This window comes from Oncorhynchus keta, chromosome 34, assembly GCF_023373465.1.
Source record: "Oncorhynchus keta strain PuntledgeMale-10-30-2019 chromosome 34, Oket_V2, whole genome shotgun sequence".
In the NCBI taxonomy this organism is placed as follows: domain Eukaryota; kingdom Metazoa; phylum Chordata; class Actinopteri; order Salmoniformes; family Salmonidae; genus Oncorhynchus; species Oncorhynchus keta.
The window spans coordinates 2,382,819-2,400,550 of record NC_068454.1 but is presented as its reverse complement, the minus strand read 5'-3'; the positions used below and the strand labels follow the sequence as shown (position 1 = coordinate 2,400,550).

The following is a 17,732-nucleotide window of genomic DNA, read 5'->3' as shown; positions in this document are numbered from 1 at the left end:
TTCCATCACTCGTTGTGTTGATTTCATCATGTCCATTAGGTGATGTTTTTTCACTATAGAATCATATTGCAAGTGCACGCGCATTGTTGTGCAACTGGTAACCCAAAAATAAAAATATGGTTGTAAATGCATTTACCGGTCATTCTGATATTAATGCTCGCTATGGGAACACAGGATGGCCGGGCAGTGATAGTTGTACATTTCCATCACTCGTTGTGTTGATTTCATCATGTCCATTAGGTGATGTTTTTACACTATAGAATCATATTGCAAGTGCGCGCATTTGCAATATGTTTCAATGTGCATTTACCATATGAAATTTGACATGCTCAAAAATGCAAAATTGACTGGTCTGATGAACACAGGATGGCTGAGCAGTGATAGTTGTACATTTCCATCACCTGTTGTGTTGATTTCATCATGTCCATTTGTTTATGTTTTCTCACTTTTGCAAAGTCACTGTGCATTTGCAATATGGTTCAATGGGCAGGTACCATCACGAATTTGTCATGCTATAAAAATCCTGCAGGAATGTGAAATTGACTGGTCTGATGAACACAGGATGGCCGAGCAGTGATAGTTGTACATTTCCATCACTTGTTGTGTTGATTTCATCATGTCCATTAGGTGATGTTTTTCACTATAGAATCATATTGCAAATGCACGTGCATTGTTGTGCAACTGGTAACCCAAAAATTAAAATATGGTTGTAAATGCATTTACCGGGACTCCTATTATCCATGCCCGCTATGGGAGTACCCTACTACGGCCCTCTATCTATGGGGGCAGTCCTGAGTGCTTTATGGACTGTTTAAAATATTCTGATGGATACGCATGTTGTGCAACTGGTGATTGAAAATAGGCACCTGGTAACCCAAAAATGAAAATATGGTTGTGAATGCATTTACCGGTCATTCTGATATTAATGCCCGCTATGGGAACACAGGATGGCCGGGCAGTGATAGTTGTTCCTTTCCATCACTCGTTGTGTTGATTTCATCATGTCCATTAGGTGATGTTTTTACACTACAGAATCATATTGCAAGTGCGCGCGCATTTGCAATATGTTTCAATGTGCATTTACCATATGAAATTTGACATGCTCAAAAATGCAAAATTGACTGGTCTGATGGACACAGGATGGCCGAGCAGTGATAGTTGTACATTTCCATCACTCGTTGTGTTGATTTCATCATGTCCATTAGGTGATGTTTTTTCACTATAGAATCATATTGCAAATGCACGTGCATTGTTGTGCAACTGGTAACCCAAAAATAAAAATATGGTTGTAAATGCATTTACCGGTCATTCTGATATTAATGCTCGCTATGGGAACACAGGATGGCCGGGCAGTGATAGTTGTACATTTCCATCACTCGTTGTGTTGATTTCATCATGTCCATTAGGTGATGTTTTTACACTATAGAATCATATTGCAAGTGCGCGCGCATTTGCAATATGTTTCAATGTGCATTTACCATATGAAATTTGACATGCTCAAAAATGCAAAATTGACTGGTCTGATGAACACAGGATGGCCGAGCAGTGATAGTTGTACATTTCCATCACTCGTTGTGTTGATTTCATCATGTCCATTAGGTGATGTTTTTTCACTATAGAATCATATTGCAAATGCACGTGCATTGTTGTGCAACTGGTAACCCAAAAATAAAAATATGGTTGTAAATGCATTTACCGGTCATTCTGATATTAATGCTCGCTATGGGAACACAGGATGGCCGGGCAGTGATAGTTGTACATTTCCATCACTCGTTGTGTTGATTTCATCATGTCCATTAGGTGATGTTTTTACACTATAGAATCATATTGCAAGTGCGCGCGCATTTGCAATATGTTTCAATGTGCATTTACCATATGAAATTTGACATGCTCAAAAATGCAAAATTGACTGGTCTGATGGACACAGGATGGCCGAGCAGTGATAGTTGTACATTTCCATCACTCGTTGTGTTGATTTCATCATGTCCATTAGGTGATGTTTTTTCACTATAGAATCATATTGCAAATGCACGTGCATTGTTGTGCAACTGGTAACCCAAAAATAAAAATATGGTTGTAAATGCATTTACCGGTCATTCTGATATTAATGCTCGCTATGGGAACACAGGATGGCCGGGCAGTGATAGTTGTACATTTCCATCACTCGTTGTGTTGATTTCATCATGTCCATTAGGTGATGTTTTTACACTATAGAATCATATTGCAAGTGCGCGCGCATTTGCAATATGTTTCAATGTGCATTTACCATATGAAATTTGACATGCTCAAAAATGCAAAATTGACTGGTCTGATGGACACAGGATGGCCGAGCAGTGATAGTTGTACATTTCCATCACTCGTTGTGTTGATTTCATCATGTCCATTAGGTGATGTTTTTACACTATAGAATCATATTGCAAGTGCGCGCATTTGCAATATGTTTCAATGTGCATTTACCATATGAAATTTGACATGCTCAAAAATGCAAAATTGACTGGTCTGATGAACACAGGATGGCTGAGCAGTGATAGTTGTACATTTCCATCACTCGTTGTGTTGATTTCATCATGTCCATTTGTTTATGTTTTCTCACTTTTGCAAAGTCACTGTGCATTTGCAATATGGTTCAATGGGCAGGTACCATCACGAATTTGTCATGCTATAAAAATCCTGCAGGAATGTGAAATTGACTGGCCCGATGAACTCGGGATAGCTGGGCAGTGATTCTGGTTCATCTCCATGGCTCGTTAGGGTTGATTTCAGAATGTCACTTTTGGTGATGGTCCCTCTCCGTTTAAACATATTGCTAATGTACAAAAGTCAACTAGCAAGTCAGTGTCCATCAGTCAATTAGATGTCATTTTGACACCAAACTGATACCAATTGACACCAAACCCACTTTTTCCAACTCATTTAGAAGCCAACTATCATATATGTCAGAGCAGGCCCATAATTCACAGCGCCTTTAGTTTAAAACATAATAAAAACGTAAAACACATAGTTACGTTCTAGCTGCGGGTCCAGGTCAGACATTATGTGAAGGCCTATGTGAGGCGACCCCGAATCCCGAGTTTCGGCTCGATAGGTCCTTCGGTGCCCGAGTAAAACCCTAATTGGTGCTGAAAATCCACTTTTTCCATGCCTTGCTATGGGGTCCTTGAATGAGCTATCGGACCGAAACGTTGGGGTCCGTCTCTATGGGCCGAGCCGGTTCCAATGCACCTAGTCTTGTGTCTCTGAGACTTTTCTAAATGTCGCCATTTTCGTAATGGTCAAAATGAATTGAAATCATTGCAAATGTACGAGGCTATTTCTCGGTCCGAGAACCTTCTAGAGCCACCTAACTCACCACGCACTATCAACCCGAGGTCTAGAACAGGTTTCTAAAGTTTCGGAACTCTAGGTCTGACGGTTCTTTTTAGCTCGAACAAAGCTAACTATTGGAGGCACTGTCTGTCTCTACAACCCCCAATACGTCCCTCCTTCCAAGTTGTGTGTCTGTGTGATTTAGTTTTCCTTTGAAATTTTATGGGAAAAATGACTGATTTACAGTTCATGGGGGTTGCCTAATCACACATATGAAGTTTTGGACAGATCTGACTTTTTTAACCCCTCGAAACAGCCCCTGAGACACCAATTAAGGCACTTCCGGTTGGCACAGGAAGCTATAAGTCAACACATATCCTCACTGGGCTATGCTTTTACAGAATCCTGTGTTTTAAGTCCTTACGTTAAGAATTGACTGATTTACACAGGGTTGAATGCACTATGTCTATCAAACTGCAGGCAGGTAATGGAAAAACACTTTTAGGGTGATTTTAACCACTTCCGGTTGGTCCAGGAAGCCTAGAATCAACACAGGTAGACCTCATACTGGCCTGATGGACTGTTATCAAAGACAGGTTCATACGGCATTCATAACCCATATAGACTTCAGGTTGAATTTAGGGGTGCAGGCAATGTATTCCTATGGGGAGAGAAGTCAATGCAAACTATTTGAAGTAAACACCTTCTTTTAACTATTAAGGGTTAATGCCACACGGTCAACGTTAGGCTTGCACGGATCGGAAGGACCTTAGGAACGTACCTGAGGTCGAATTGTGCTTCTCACCCTAACGGTTCTCTCACTGTCACCCAAAAGCAAATGACGTTGTGGGGCAGGCTTCATTTTGGGCCTACTTTTCTAATGGTCGCTGCGCTCAGACCGAGCGAGCTACGGTCAAGCGGGATATCTCGTTGAACTCGGCACGGCCTAGAGATTATGTTTATGCCATTGCCTGCTCTCTGTGTCTTTGAGAACCGCACTTTTTCACTCCAGCCTTGCTGTGTGTGCGTGTGAGAGCTTTTCTTTGACATCTGTTGGGAGAAATGACTGATTTACAGTTCATGAGGGTTACCTAGTCACACATATGAAGTTTTGAAAAGATCTGACCTTTTTAACCCTTGGAAACTGCCACTGTGACATCATTAAAGGCACTTCCGGTTGGCACAGGAAGCTATAAGTAAACCCATGTCTTGATTGACATAGAAACTTACAGAATCCTGAGTTTTAAGTCCTTACGTTAAGAATTGACTGATTTACACAGGGTTGAATGCACTATGTCTATCAAACTGCAGGCAGGTAATGGAAAAACAATTTTAGGGTGATTTTAACCACTTCCGGTTGGTCCAGGAAGCCTAGAATCAACACAGGTAGACCTCATACTGGCCTGATGGACTGTTACCAAAGACAGGTTCATACGGCATTCATAACCCATATAGACTTCAGGTTGAATTTAGGGGTGCAGGCAATGTATTCCTATGGGGAGAGAAATCAATGCAAACTATTTCAAATCAAATCAAATCAAATTTATTTATATAGCCCTTCGTACATCAGCTGATATCTCAAAGTGCTGTACAGAAACCCAGCCTAAAACCCCAAACAGCAAACAATGCAGGTGTAAAAACACGGTGGCTAGGAAAAACTCCCTAGAAAGGCCAAAACCTATTTGAAGTAAACACCTTCTTTTAACTATTAAGGGTTAATGCCACACGGTCAAGGTTAGGCTTGCACGGATCGGAAGGACCTTAGGAACGTACCTGAGGTCGAATTGTGCTTCTCACCCTAACGGTTCTCTCACTGTCACCCAAAAGCAAATGACGTTGTGGGGCAGGCTTCATTTTGGGCCTACTTTTCTAATGGTCGCTGCGCTCAGACCGAGCGAGCTACGGTCAAGCGGGATATCTCGTTGAACTCGGCACGGCCTAGACATTATGTTTATGCCATTGCCTGCTCTCTGTGTCTTTGAGAACCACACTTTTTCACTCCATCCTTGCTGTGTGTGCGTGTGAGAGCTTTTCTTTGACATCTGTTGGGAGAGATGACTGATTTACAGTTCATGAGGGTTACCTAGTCACACATATGAAGTTTTGAAAAGATCTGACTTTTTTAACCCCTCGAAACAGCCCCTGAGACACCAATTAAGGCACTTCCGGTTGTCACAGGAAGCTATAAGTCAAAATATATCCTCACTGGGCTATGCTTTTACAGAATCCTGAGTTTTAAGTCCTTACGTTAAGAATTGACTGATTTACACAGGGTTGAATGCACTATGTCTATCAAACTGCAGGCAGGTAATGGAAAAACACTTTTAGGGTGATTTTAACCACTTCCGGTTGGTCCAGGAAGCTTAGAATCAACACAGGTAGACCTCATACTGGCCTGATGGACTGTTACCAAAGACAGGTTCATACGGCATTCATAACCCATATAGACTTCAGGTTGAATTTAGGGGTAAAGGCAATGTATTCCTATGGGGAGAGAAGTCAATGCAAACTCTTTGAAGTAAACACCTTCTTTTAACTATTAAGGGTTAATGCCACACGGTCAAGGTTAGGCTTGCACGGATCGGAAGGACCTTAGGAACGTACCTGAGGTCGAATTGTGCTTCTCACCCTAACGGTTCTCTCACTGTCACCCAAAAGCAAATGACATTGAGGGCCAGGCTTCCTTTTGCGCCTTCTTTTTTCAAGGTCGCTGCACTCAGAGCGAGCTACGGTCAAGCGGGCGTCTCGTTGAACTCTGCACAGCCTGGAGACTATGGTGATGCCATTTTTTGTGTTGATTTCAGAATGCCATTTTGGTGATGGTCCCTCTCCGTTTAAACATATTGCTAATGTACAAAAGTCAACTAGCAAGTCAGTGTCCACCAGTCAATTAGATGTCATTCTGACACCAAACTGATACCAATTGACACCAAACCCACTTTTTCCAACTCATTTAGAAGCCAACTATCACATATGTCAGAGCAGGCCCATAATTCACAGCGCCATTAGTTTAAAACATAATAAAAACGTAAAACACATAGTTACGTTCTAGCTGCGGGTCCAGGTCAGACATTATGTGAAGGCCTATGTGAGGCGACCCCGAATCCCGAGTTTCGGCTCGATAGGTCCTTCGGTGCCCGAGTAAAACCCTAATTGGTGCTGAAAATCCACTTTTTTCCATGCCTTGCTATGGGGTCCTTGAATGAGCTATCGGACCGAAACGTTGGGGTCCGTCTCTATGGGCCGAGCCGGTTCCAATGCACCTAGTCTTGTGTCTCTGAGACTTTTCTAAATGTCGCCATTTTCGTAATGGTCAAAATGAATTGAAATCATTGCAAATGTACGAGGCTATTTCTCGGTCCGAGAACCTTCTAGAGCCACCTAACTCACCACGCACTATCGACCCGAGGTCTAGAACAGGTTTCTAAAGTTTCGGAACTCTAGGTCTGACGGTTCTTTTTAGCTCGAACAAAGCTAACTATTGGAGGCACTGTCTGTCTCTACAAACCCCAATACGTCCCTCCTTCCAAGTTGTGTGTCTGTGTGATTTAGTTTTCCTTTGAAATTTTATGGGAAAAATGACTGATTTACAGTTCATGGGGTTGCCTAATCACACATATGAAGTTTTGGACAGATCTGACTTTTTAACCCCTCGAAACAGCCCCTGAGACACCAATTAAGGCACTTCCGGTTGTCACAGGAAGCTATAAGTCAACACATATCCTCACTGGGCTATGCTTTTACAGAATCCTGAGTTTTAAGTCCTTACGTTAAGAATTGACTGATTTACACAGGGTTGAATGCACTATGTCTATCAAACTGCAGGCAGGTAATGGAAAAACACTTTTAGGGTGATTTTAACCACTTCCGGTTGGTCCAGGAAGCTTAGAATCAACACAGGTAGACCTCATACTGGCCTGATGGACTGTTACCAAAGACAGGTTCATACGGCATTCATAACCCATATAGACTTCAGGTTGAATTTAGGGGTAAAGGCAATGTATTCCTATGGGGAGAGAAATCAATGCAAACTTTTTGAAGTAAACACCATCTTTTAACTATTAAGGGTTAATGCCACACTGTCAACGTTAGGCTTGCACGGATCGGAAGGACCTTAGGAACATACCTGAGGTCGAATTGTGCTTCTCACCCTAACGGTTCTCTCACTGTCACCCAAAAGCAAATGACGTTGTGGGGCAGGCTTCATTTTGGGCCTACTTTTCTAATGGTCGCTGCGCTCAGACCGAGCGAGCTACGGTCAAGCGGGATATCTCGTTGAACTCGGCACGGCCTAGACATTATGTTTATGCCATTGCCTGCTCTCTGTGTCTTTAAGAACCACACTTTTTCACTCCATCCTTGCTGTGTGTGCGTGTGAGAGCTTTTCTTTGACATCTGCTGGGAGAAATGACTGATTTACAGTTCACGAGGGTTACCTAGTCACACATATGAAGTTTTGAAAAGATCTGACCTTTTTAACCCATGGAAACTGCCACTGTGACACCATTAAAGGCACTTCCGGTTGGCACAGGAAGCTATAAATAAACTCATATCATGATTGGGGTATGCCTTTACAGAATCCCGAGTTTTAAGTCTTTACGTTAAGAACTGAGTTATTTACGGAGGGTTTAGTGAGTGTGTGTTATTTCAGAAAATCATAGAAAATCACAGAAATCTCGCAGAGCTCCGCAGCACACTTTAAAAAGATTCGTAAGAACAACCTGCAACTGGATCTGTAACCGTTGAAAAAAAACACCTATCCGTGAACATCACCAAGGTGTCGTTGTACGATTTCTCTTAAATGACGATAGATAAATGGCTGGTTCTTTTTTATTGACACCGGAGGCTCCTTGACTTTGACGTGAAGTGGAAAAAGAATTTCTCTATTTTCATTTTGGACCTTTAATCCCAGATAAATGGCCATAACTCAAAAACCGTTGAGGCCTAGACGCCATCTTGTTCGGGGCCAACTGCCCATTATGCCGCCCCTACGCTCACCGAGTTTCGGCTTCTAAATATTTTCAGTTTTCGAGATAAGGCCCGTCGTGAATCGTGATGTTTTGTAGCAATAGCCATATGATTGCTTATGCCCTCTTGTGGGAATTTCCGGGACATGGGAAAAATGACATAAATCTTATTATTTTTGTAAAACGGAAACCGAATGTCCGACAACGTTCATTTGATGACTTCCTGGTAGGTCCGGCCCTGCCGCTCGGCCCGACGCCGTCCGCGAATTTTACAAACGATTTCGGACGTCTAGTAAGGGACCGTACATTTGCAATATGGACTTTCTCACTAACCATACAGGTACTGCCGAATTCTTCCCTTAAGGTATGGTATGTCTGTTTGTAATATTTATGTTTCACTTGGACATAATAATAATCCACTTGGCTGACCAAAAGGTCAAGACAGAGCTGGCTCTGAACTCAGTAGATTGCGATATCCTGGGCATGTGCATCCAACATGTTCCTCAAACGCTGATTTCTCACGTAAATTCACACATTCATTCAGGTTACAGACCATGTAACTAGGGGGAGAACCCCTAGACTTAGCCAGTGCTACAATATTAGCAGGCTAGTACATACTGTATGAGACATCTTCTGTTTCTCTCTCAGGTGGATCTTTTTGGATTGGTAACTCTCCCTGATCATCCCTCAACCTTGCCCATCCGAGTTGACCCCTTCCTACAGCCACCATGACATCGAACTCATGGCCGCAGCTTCTGGCCTTCAAGCTGACCTCACCGCCTCACGACCCTGGGAGTCCAAAGTGGATCTTCAGCTGCGACGAGGAGATAGAGCGTCGCTATGAGATCGTTCCCTCTGTGGTCTGCTCCATGTGCTGCCTCTTCGGCATCATATACTGCTTCTTTGGTAAGACAATCACACTGCTACTACATGTACTAGTGTTACTAATGAAAAGGAAAACCTGCACTCACTGGATTACTTTAGCAGTTTTAATAGTATTTTAGAAGCAGCAGAGGTCAACAAAGAGGGAGAGAGACGCTGACGAAGGCGGTGGCCTGAAACACGTCCATTTTGTGACCTCTGCTGCTGTTAACATACTAACATATTCTGGTTAGAGCCAGTTTGCGCTGTTCTGTGAAGGGAGGAGTACACAGCGTTGTACGAGATCTTCAGTTTCTTGGCAATTTCTCACATGGAATAGTCTTCATTTCTCAGAACAAGAATAGACTGACAAGTTTCAGAAGAAGGTTCTTTGTGTCTGGCCATTTTGAGCCTGTAATCAGACCCACAAATGCTGATGCTCCAGATACTCATCTACTCTAAAGAAGGACAGTTTTATTGCTTCTTTAATCAGAACAACAGTTTTCAGCTGTGCTAATATAATTGCAAAAGGGTTTTCTAATGATCAATTGGCCTTTTAAAATGATAAACTTGGATTAGCTAACGCAATGTGCCATTGGAACACAGGAGTGATGGTTGCTGATAATGGACCTCTGTACGCCTATGTAGATATTCCATTAAGCTGCCATTTCCAGCTACAATAGTCATTTGCAACATTAACAATGTCTACACTGTATTTCTGACCAATTTGGCTCTTATTTTAATGGACAAGAAAATGTGCGTTTCTTCTTTACTTTTCCTTTTTCTCATTCTCTTTCTTTCTCTCTCTCTCTTCTCTTTCTTTCTCTCTCCTCTTTCTTTCTTCCCCCCTCCTTCTCTCCTCTTTCTTTCTTCCCCTCTCTCTCTCTCCTCTTTCTTTCTTCCCCTCTCTCTCTCTTCTCTTTCTTTCTCTCTCCTCCCTCTATCTCCTCTTTCTTTCTTCCCCTCTCTCTCTCTCCTCTTTCTTTCATCCCCCCTCTCTCTCCTCTTTCTTTCTTTCTTTCTTTCTTTCTTTCCCTCTCTCTCCTCTTTCTTTCTTCCCCTCTCTCTCTCCTCTTTCTTTCTTCCCCTCTCTCTCTCTCCTCTTTCTTTCTTTCCCTCTCTCTCTCTCTCCTCTTTCTTTCTTCCCCTCTCTCTCTCTCCTCTTTCTTTCTTCCCCTCTCTCTCTCTCCTCTTTCTTTCTTCCCCCCTCTCTCTCTCCTCTTTCTTTCTTTCCCTCTCTCTCTTCTCTTTATTTCTTCCCCTCTCTCTCTCTCCTCTTTCTTTCTTCCACTCTCTCTCTCTCCTCTTTCTTTCTTCCCCTCACTATCTCTCCTCTTTCTTTCTTTCCCTCTCTCTCTCCTCTTTCTTTCTTTCCCTCTATCTCTCTCTATAACCTCTCTCACACACTCTCCCACCCTTTCTCGCTCTCTCTTCTCTCTCTCCCTCCCTCTCTTTCTCTCTCCTCTCTCTCCCTCTGGTTCTCTCTCTCTCTCTCCCTCCCTCTTTCTCTCTCTCTCTTCTCTCTCTTCTCTCTCTCCCTCCCTCTCTTTCTCTCTCTTCCTCTTTCTCTCCCTTTATCTCTCCCCCCCTCTCTCAATTTCTCTCTCACTATATCTCTCTTCCCTTTTCTCTCTCTCTCTACATTCTCTCTCTCTCTCTATCTTCTCTTCTCTCTCTCTCTGCATCCCCCTCTCTCTCTAAGCTTTCTCTCTTGCTTTCTCTCACTCTCTCCCTCTCACTCCCTCTCTTTCTCTCTCTTCCTCTTTCTCTCCCTTTATCTCTCCCCCCCTCTCTCAATTTCTCTCTCACTATATCTCTCTTCCCTTTTCTCTCTCTCTCTACATTCTCTCTCTCTCTCTATCTTCTCTTCTCTCTCTCTCTGCATCCCCCTCTCTCTCTAAGCTTTCTCTCTTGCTTTCTCTCACTCTCTCCCTCTCACTCCCTCTCTCTCTCTATCTCTCCCTCTCTCTCCCTCTATAAGTACTCTTTTGACTGTTCATTATTTAAAGGAATAAGTGCTATAAGGTATAAGCTTCAGTGTTCACTGTTATAAGGAGTTGGATAAACAGGTCAGCTTATTATTCAACCTCCCTCTCCCAACCCACTCAGCTCTGCAGAGTACAGCTTCCCTCTCCCAACCCACTCAGCACTGCAGAGTACAGCTTCCCTCTCCCAACCCACTCAGCTCTGCAGAGTACAGCTTCCCTCTCCCAACCCACTCAGCTCTGCAGAGTACAGCTTCCCTCTCCCAACCCACTCAGCACTGCAGAGTACAGCTTCCCTCTCCCAACCCACTCAGCACTGCAGAGTACAGCCTCCCTCTCTCCAACCCACTCAGCACTGCAGAGTACAGCTTCCCTCTCCCAACCCACTCAGCACTGCAGAGTACAGCTTCCCTCTCTCCAACCCACTCAGCACTGCAGAGTACAGCTTCCCTCTCCCAACCCACTCAGCTCTGCAGAGTACAGCTTCCCTCTCCCAACCCACTCAGCTTTGCAGAGTACAGCCTCCCTCTCCCAACCCACTCAGCTCTGCAGAGTACAGCTTCTCCAACCCACTCAGCTCTGCAGAGTACAGCTTCCCTCTCCCAACCAACTCAGCTCTGCAGAGTACAGCTTCCCTCTCCCAACCCACTCAGCTCTGCAGAGTACAGCTTCTCCAACCCACTCAGCTCTGCAGAGTACAGCTTCCCTCTTCTCTCTCTCATCTGACCCCCTGTCTCGCCACTGGCCTGTCTCTTTAGGTCAGACAGAGTCAATGGGATGCATCCCAAATCTATTCCCTATATAGTGCACTACCTTTGAGCAGGGCCCTATGGGCTTGATGTTTGGCTCAGCCTAGTTATTAAAAATATTGTCTCGTCAGACCTTTCATACTGTTCCAGATGGCTGATAGCCATTGTTACTTTGATGGTGTAAAGCACAGAGGCTTTTAGACATTTACTCAACGATACTTCCTCAATTCCCGAGTTGAAAGGCGACGTTTGTCTTCTAGACGTACATGGCTTGAATTTTAAAATGCTCCGTTATTAAATCAACATCCAACAATGATGTATAGCCCCCCATCTTGTCTATTTAAAATATGATCTAATACATGGAGACAGGTGGGTGTCCACCCCAAAGTGCTGCGTGTCATCTCTAACCTGTCTCCTGTCTGTCCTGCAGACCTTAATCTCTCTCTCTCTCTCTCTCTCTCTCTCTCTCTCTCTCTCTCTCTCTCTCTCTCTCTCTCTCTCTCTCTCTCTCTCTCTCTCTCCCCTCTCTCTCTCTCTCTCTCTCTCTCTCTCTCTCTCTCCCCTCTCTCTCTCTCTCTTCTCTCTCTCTCTCTCTCTCTCCACCCCTCTCTCTCTCTCTCTCTCTCTCTCTCTCTCTCTCTCTCTCTCTCTCTCTCTCTCTCTCTCTCTCTCTCTCTCTCTCTCTCTCTCTCTCTCTCTCTCTCTCTCTCTCTCTCTCTCCTCTCTCTCTCTCCCCTCTCTCCCTCTCTCTCTCTCTCTCTCCCTCTCTCTCTCTCTCTCTCTCTCTCTCTCTCTCCCTCTCTCCCTCTCTCTCTCTCTCCCCCTCTCTCCCCCTCTCCCCCTCTCTCTCTCTCTCTCTCTCTCTCTCTCTCTCTCTCTCTCTCTCTCTCTCTCTCTCTCTCCCTCCCTCCCTCCTCTCCAGGTTACCGTTGTTTCAAGGCTGTGATGTTCCTTACAGGCTTGATGTTTGGCTCCGTCATCATCTTTCTGCTGTGTTACAAGGAGCATGTCCTGGACACCCAGCTGAGTGTGGAGGCCTCGGTGGGCATCGGCCTGGGCATCGGTACCCTCTGTGGCCTGGTCACCATGCTGGTGCGCTCCGTGGGACTCTTCATGGTGGGGCTGTTGCTGGGATTACTGCTGGGCATCGCCTCACTTGTAAGAATCATTTAGAATAATAATAATAACATGTTTCCATTGAATTTAGATCTAGGATCAGGTCTAGGATCAGATCTGGGATGATCAGGTCTAGGATCAGATCTGGGATGATCAGGTCTAGGATCAGATCTGGGATGATCAGGTCTAGGATCAGATCTGGGATGATCAGGTCTAGGATCAGATCTGGGATGATCAGGTCTAGGATCAGATCTGGGATGATCAGGTCTAGGATCAGATCTGGGATGATCAGGTCTAGGATCCGCTCTAGGATCAGCTCTAGGATCAGGTCTAGGATCAGATCTGGGATGATCAGGTCTAGGATCCGCTCTAGGATCAGCTCTAGGATCAGATCTGGGATGATCAGGTCTAGGATCAGATCTGGGATGATCAGGTCTAGGATCTGCTCTAGGATCAGCTCTAGGATCAGGTCTAGGATCAGATCTGGGATGATCAGGTCTAGGATAAATTCTAGGTACAGGTCTAGGATCACGTCTGGTATCACTTCTGGGATCAGGTCTAGGATCAGATCTGGGATGATCAGGTCTAGGATAAATTCTAGGTACAGGTCTAGGATTACGTCTGGTATCACGTCTGGGATCAGGTCTAGGATCCGCTCTAGGATCAGCTCTAGGATCAGCTCTAGGATCAGGTCTAGGTGCAGGTCTAGGATCAGGTCTAGGATCAGCTCTAGGATCAGGTCTCCAGCTCCCTGACCATATGATATTGTTCCTTATGATTTAAACGGCTAAACTGATCCTAGATCAGCACTCATTCTCTGAAATGCTTCACGAATATGGGCCCTGTTGCTTAGTTTGTATTAATGTCCAAATATTTTGTTTGATTACACTCTGTACACTGAGTTAACGTGAATACAGTGAGTGGACAAAACATTAGGAACACCTGCTCTTTCCATGACATAGACTGACCAGGTGAATCCAGGTGAAAACTATGATCCCTTATTGATGTCACTTGTTAAATCCACTTCAATCAGTGTAGATGACAATTGAGACATTTGAGACATAGGTTGTGTATGTGTGCCATTCAGAAGGTGAATGGGCAAGACAAAAGATTTAAGTGCCCTTGAACAGGATACGGTAGTAGGTGACAGGTACACCGGTTGGTGTCAAGAACTGCAACGCTGCTGGGTTTTTCATACTCAACAGTTTCCTGTGTGTATCAAGAATGGTCCACCACCCAATGGACATCCAGCCAACTTGACACAACTGTGGGAAGCCTTGGAGTCAACATGGGGCCAGCATCCCTGTGGAACGGTTTCGACACCTTGTAGAGTTCATGTCCCTGACGAATTGAGGCTGTTCTGAGGGCAAAAACTGGGTGCAACTCAATATTAGGAAGGTGTTCCTAACTGTTACGAATCCCTTTGGCCCGGCATTCTTGGGGGGATGGTAACGAGACCCGTAACATAACTCACGCAAAGTATACTCGTCAAAAAGTAACAGTGAGAACGAAAAACCACAGACAACTAAATTACCGTCAGGAAAAAGGGCTGAGCTGGACCCAAGGAAATAAACAAATATCCAAAAACACCCCTAAGCAAGACTAGCCTACTTCATTAACAGCTAACTAACTAATCAAACATACAGCGGGTGGTCCGCCCAGTTCTAACTAGTGTCCTTAGACAAAGTATTCCTACGTGTAATGAGGCCCATGCAACTTGTCTTCCCCCTTTTCCCACCATCAAACAAACAGTCACTGTATCAAAACACTGTTTCAAAACACTGTATCAAAACACTGTAACAAAACACTGTAACAAAACACTGTATCAAAACACTGTAACAAAACACTGTATCAAAACACTGTAACAAAACACTGTAACAAAACACTGTAACAAAACACTGTAACAAAACACTGTATCAAAACACTGTAACAAAACACTGTAACAAAACACTGTTTCAAAACACTGTAACAAAACACTGTAACAAAACACTGTAACAAAACACTGTAACAAAACACTGTAACAAAACACTGTAACAAAACACTGTAACAAAACACTGTTTCAAAACACTGTAACAAAACACTGTAACAAAACACTGTAACAAAACACTGTAACAAAACACTGTAACAAAACACTGTAACAAAACACTGTATCAAAACACTGTATCAAAACACTGTAACAACACACTGTATCAAAACACTGTATCAAAACACTGTAACAAAACACTGTAACAAAACACTGTAACAAAACACTGTAACAAAACACTGTAACAAAACACTGTAACAACACTGTAACAAAACACTGTAACAACACTGTAACAACACTGTAACAACACTGTAACAAAACACTGTAACAAAACACTGTAACAAAACACTGTAACAAAACACTGTATCAAAACACTGTATCAAAACACTGTAACAAAACACTGTAACAACACTGTAACAACACTGTAACAACACTGTAACAACACTGTAACAAAACACTGTAACAAAACACTGTAACAAAACACTGTAACAAAACACTGTATCAAAACACTGTATCAAAACACTGTAACAAAACACTGTAACAACACTGTAACAAAACTGTAACAACACTGTAACAAAACACTGTAACAAAACACTGTAACAAAACACTGTAACAAAACACTGTATCAAAACACTGTAACAAAACACTGTAACAAAACACTGTAACAAAACACTGTTTCAAAACACTGTAACAAAACACTGTAACAAAACACTGTAACAAAACACTGTAACAAAACACTGTAACAAAACACTGTTTCAAAACACTGTAACAAAACACTGTAACAAAACACTGTAACAAAACACTGTAACAAAACACTGTAACAAAACACTGTATCAAAACACTGTATCAAAACACTGTAACAACACACTGTATCAAAACACTGTATCAAAACACTGTAACAAAACACTGTAACAAAACACTGTAACAAAACACTGTAACAAAACACTGTAACAAAACACTGTAACAAAACACTGTAACAAAACACTGTAACAAAACACTGTAACAAAACACTGTAACAAAACACTGTAACAAAACACTGTATCAAAACACTGTAACAAAACACTGTAACAAAACACTGTAACAAAACACTGTAACAAAACACTGTATCAAAACACTGTAACAAAACACTGTAACAAAATACTGTAACAAAACACTGTAACAAAACACTGTAACAAAACACTGTAACAACACTGTAACAAAACACTGTAACAACACTGTAACAAAATACTGTAACAAAACACTGTAACAAAACACTGTAACAAAACACTGTAACAAAACACTGTAACAAAACACTGTAACAAAACACTGTAACAAAACACTGTAACAAAACACTGTAACAACACTGTAACAAAACACTGTATCAAAACACTGTAACAAAACACTGTAACAAAACACTGTAACAAAACACTGTAACAAAACACTGTAACAAAACACTGTATCAAAACACTGTAACAAAACACTGTAACAAAACAATACTCACATAATTACAGACAAATGTGACATGTATGAACAAACAGCAAAGAAAAGCTCAATCTAAAGAGATATATGGAGAGAGATATATATGGAGAGAGATATATATGGAGAGAGAGATTTATATATAGAGAGAGAGATATAGGGAGAGAGATTTATAGAGAGAGATATATATATATATATATATAGAGAGAGATATATATAGGGAGAGAGAGATATATAGTCAGAGAGAGAGATATATATAGAGAGAGATTTATAGAGAAAGACAGATTTATAGGGAGAGAGAGATTTATAGGGAGAGAGAGATATATATGGACAGAGATATATATGGAGAGAGAGATTTATATAGAGAGAGAGAGATATAGGGAGAGAGATTTATAGAGAGAGATATATATATATATAGAGAGATATATATAGGGAGAGAGAGATATATAGTCAGAGAGAGAGATATATATATAGAGAGATTTATAGAGAAAGACAGATTTATAGGGAGAGAGAGATTTATAGGGAGAGAGATATATATATGGAGAGAGATATATATGGAGAGAGAGATTTATAGGGAGAGAGAGATATATATAGAGAGAGAGATTTATAGGGAGAGAGAGATTTATAGGAAGAGAGAGATTTATAGGGAGAGAGATATATATAGTGAGAGAGATATATAGGGAGAGAGAGATTTATAGGGAGAGAGAGATATATATAGAGAGAGATATATATAGAGAGAGATATATAGGGAGAGAGATATATATATGGAGAGAGAGATATAGGGAGAGAGAGATATATAGGGAGAGAGAGATATAGGAAGAGAGATATATATAGGGAGAGAGAGATTTATAGGGAGATATATATATATATAGGGAGAGAGAGATATATATAGAGAGAGTGATATATAGGGAGAGAGAGATATAGGGAGAGATATATATATAGGGAGAGAGATATATAGGGAGAGAGATATATATATATGGAGAGAGATATATAGGGAGAGAGATATATATAGGGAGAGATATATATATATATGGAGAGAGAGAGATATAGGGAGAGAGATATATATATAGGGAGAGAGAGATATAGGGAGAGAGAGATATATAGGGAGAGAGAGATATAGGGAGAGAGAGATATATAGAGAGAGAGTGATATATAGGGAGAGAGAGATATAGGGAGAGATATATATATAGGGAGAGAGAGATATATAGGGAGAGAGATATATATATATGGAGAGAGATATATAGGGAGAGAGAGATATATATGGAGAGAG

General features: G+C 42.2%; 1 protein-coding gene across 1 annotated transcript in view; it reads left to right on the top strand.

Moving 5' to 3' along the window:
* Window positions 1–17,732, top strand: part of LOC118381257 (transmembrane protein 198-B-like) — a 69,789-nt gene that overhangs the window by 20,083 nt on the left and 31,974 nt on the right. Inside the window, exons 2-3 of the mRNA XM_052492728.1 lie at window positions 8,922–9,179; window positions 12,791–13,026. Of these exons, the coding sequence (XP_052348688.1) occupies window positions 9,002–9,179; window positions 12,791–13,026 (414 nt within the window). The 5' untranslated portion in view covers window positions 8,922–9,001. The remainder of the gene's footprint in view (window positions 1–8,921; window positions 9,180–12,790; window positions 13,027–17,732) is intronic.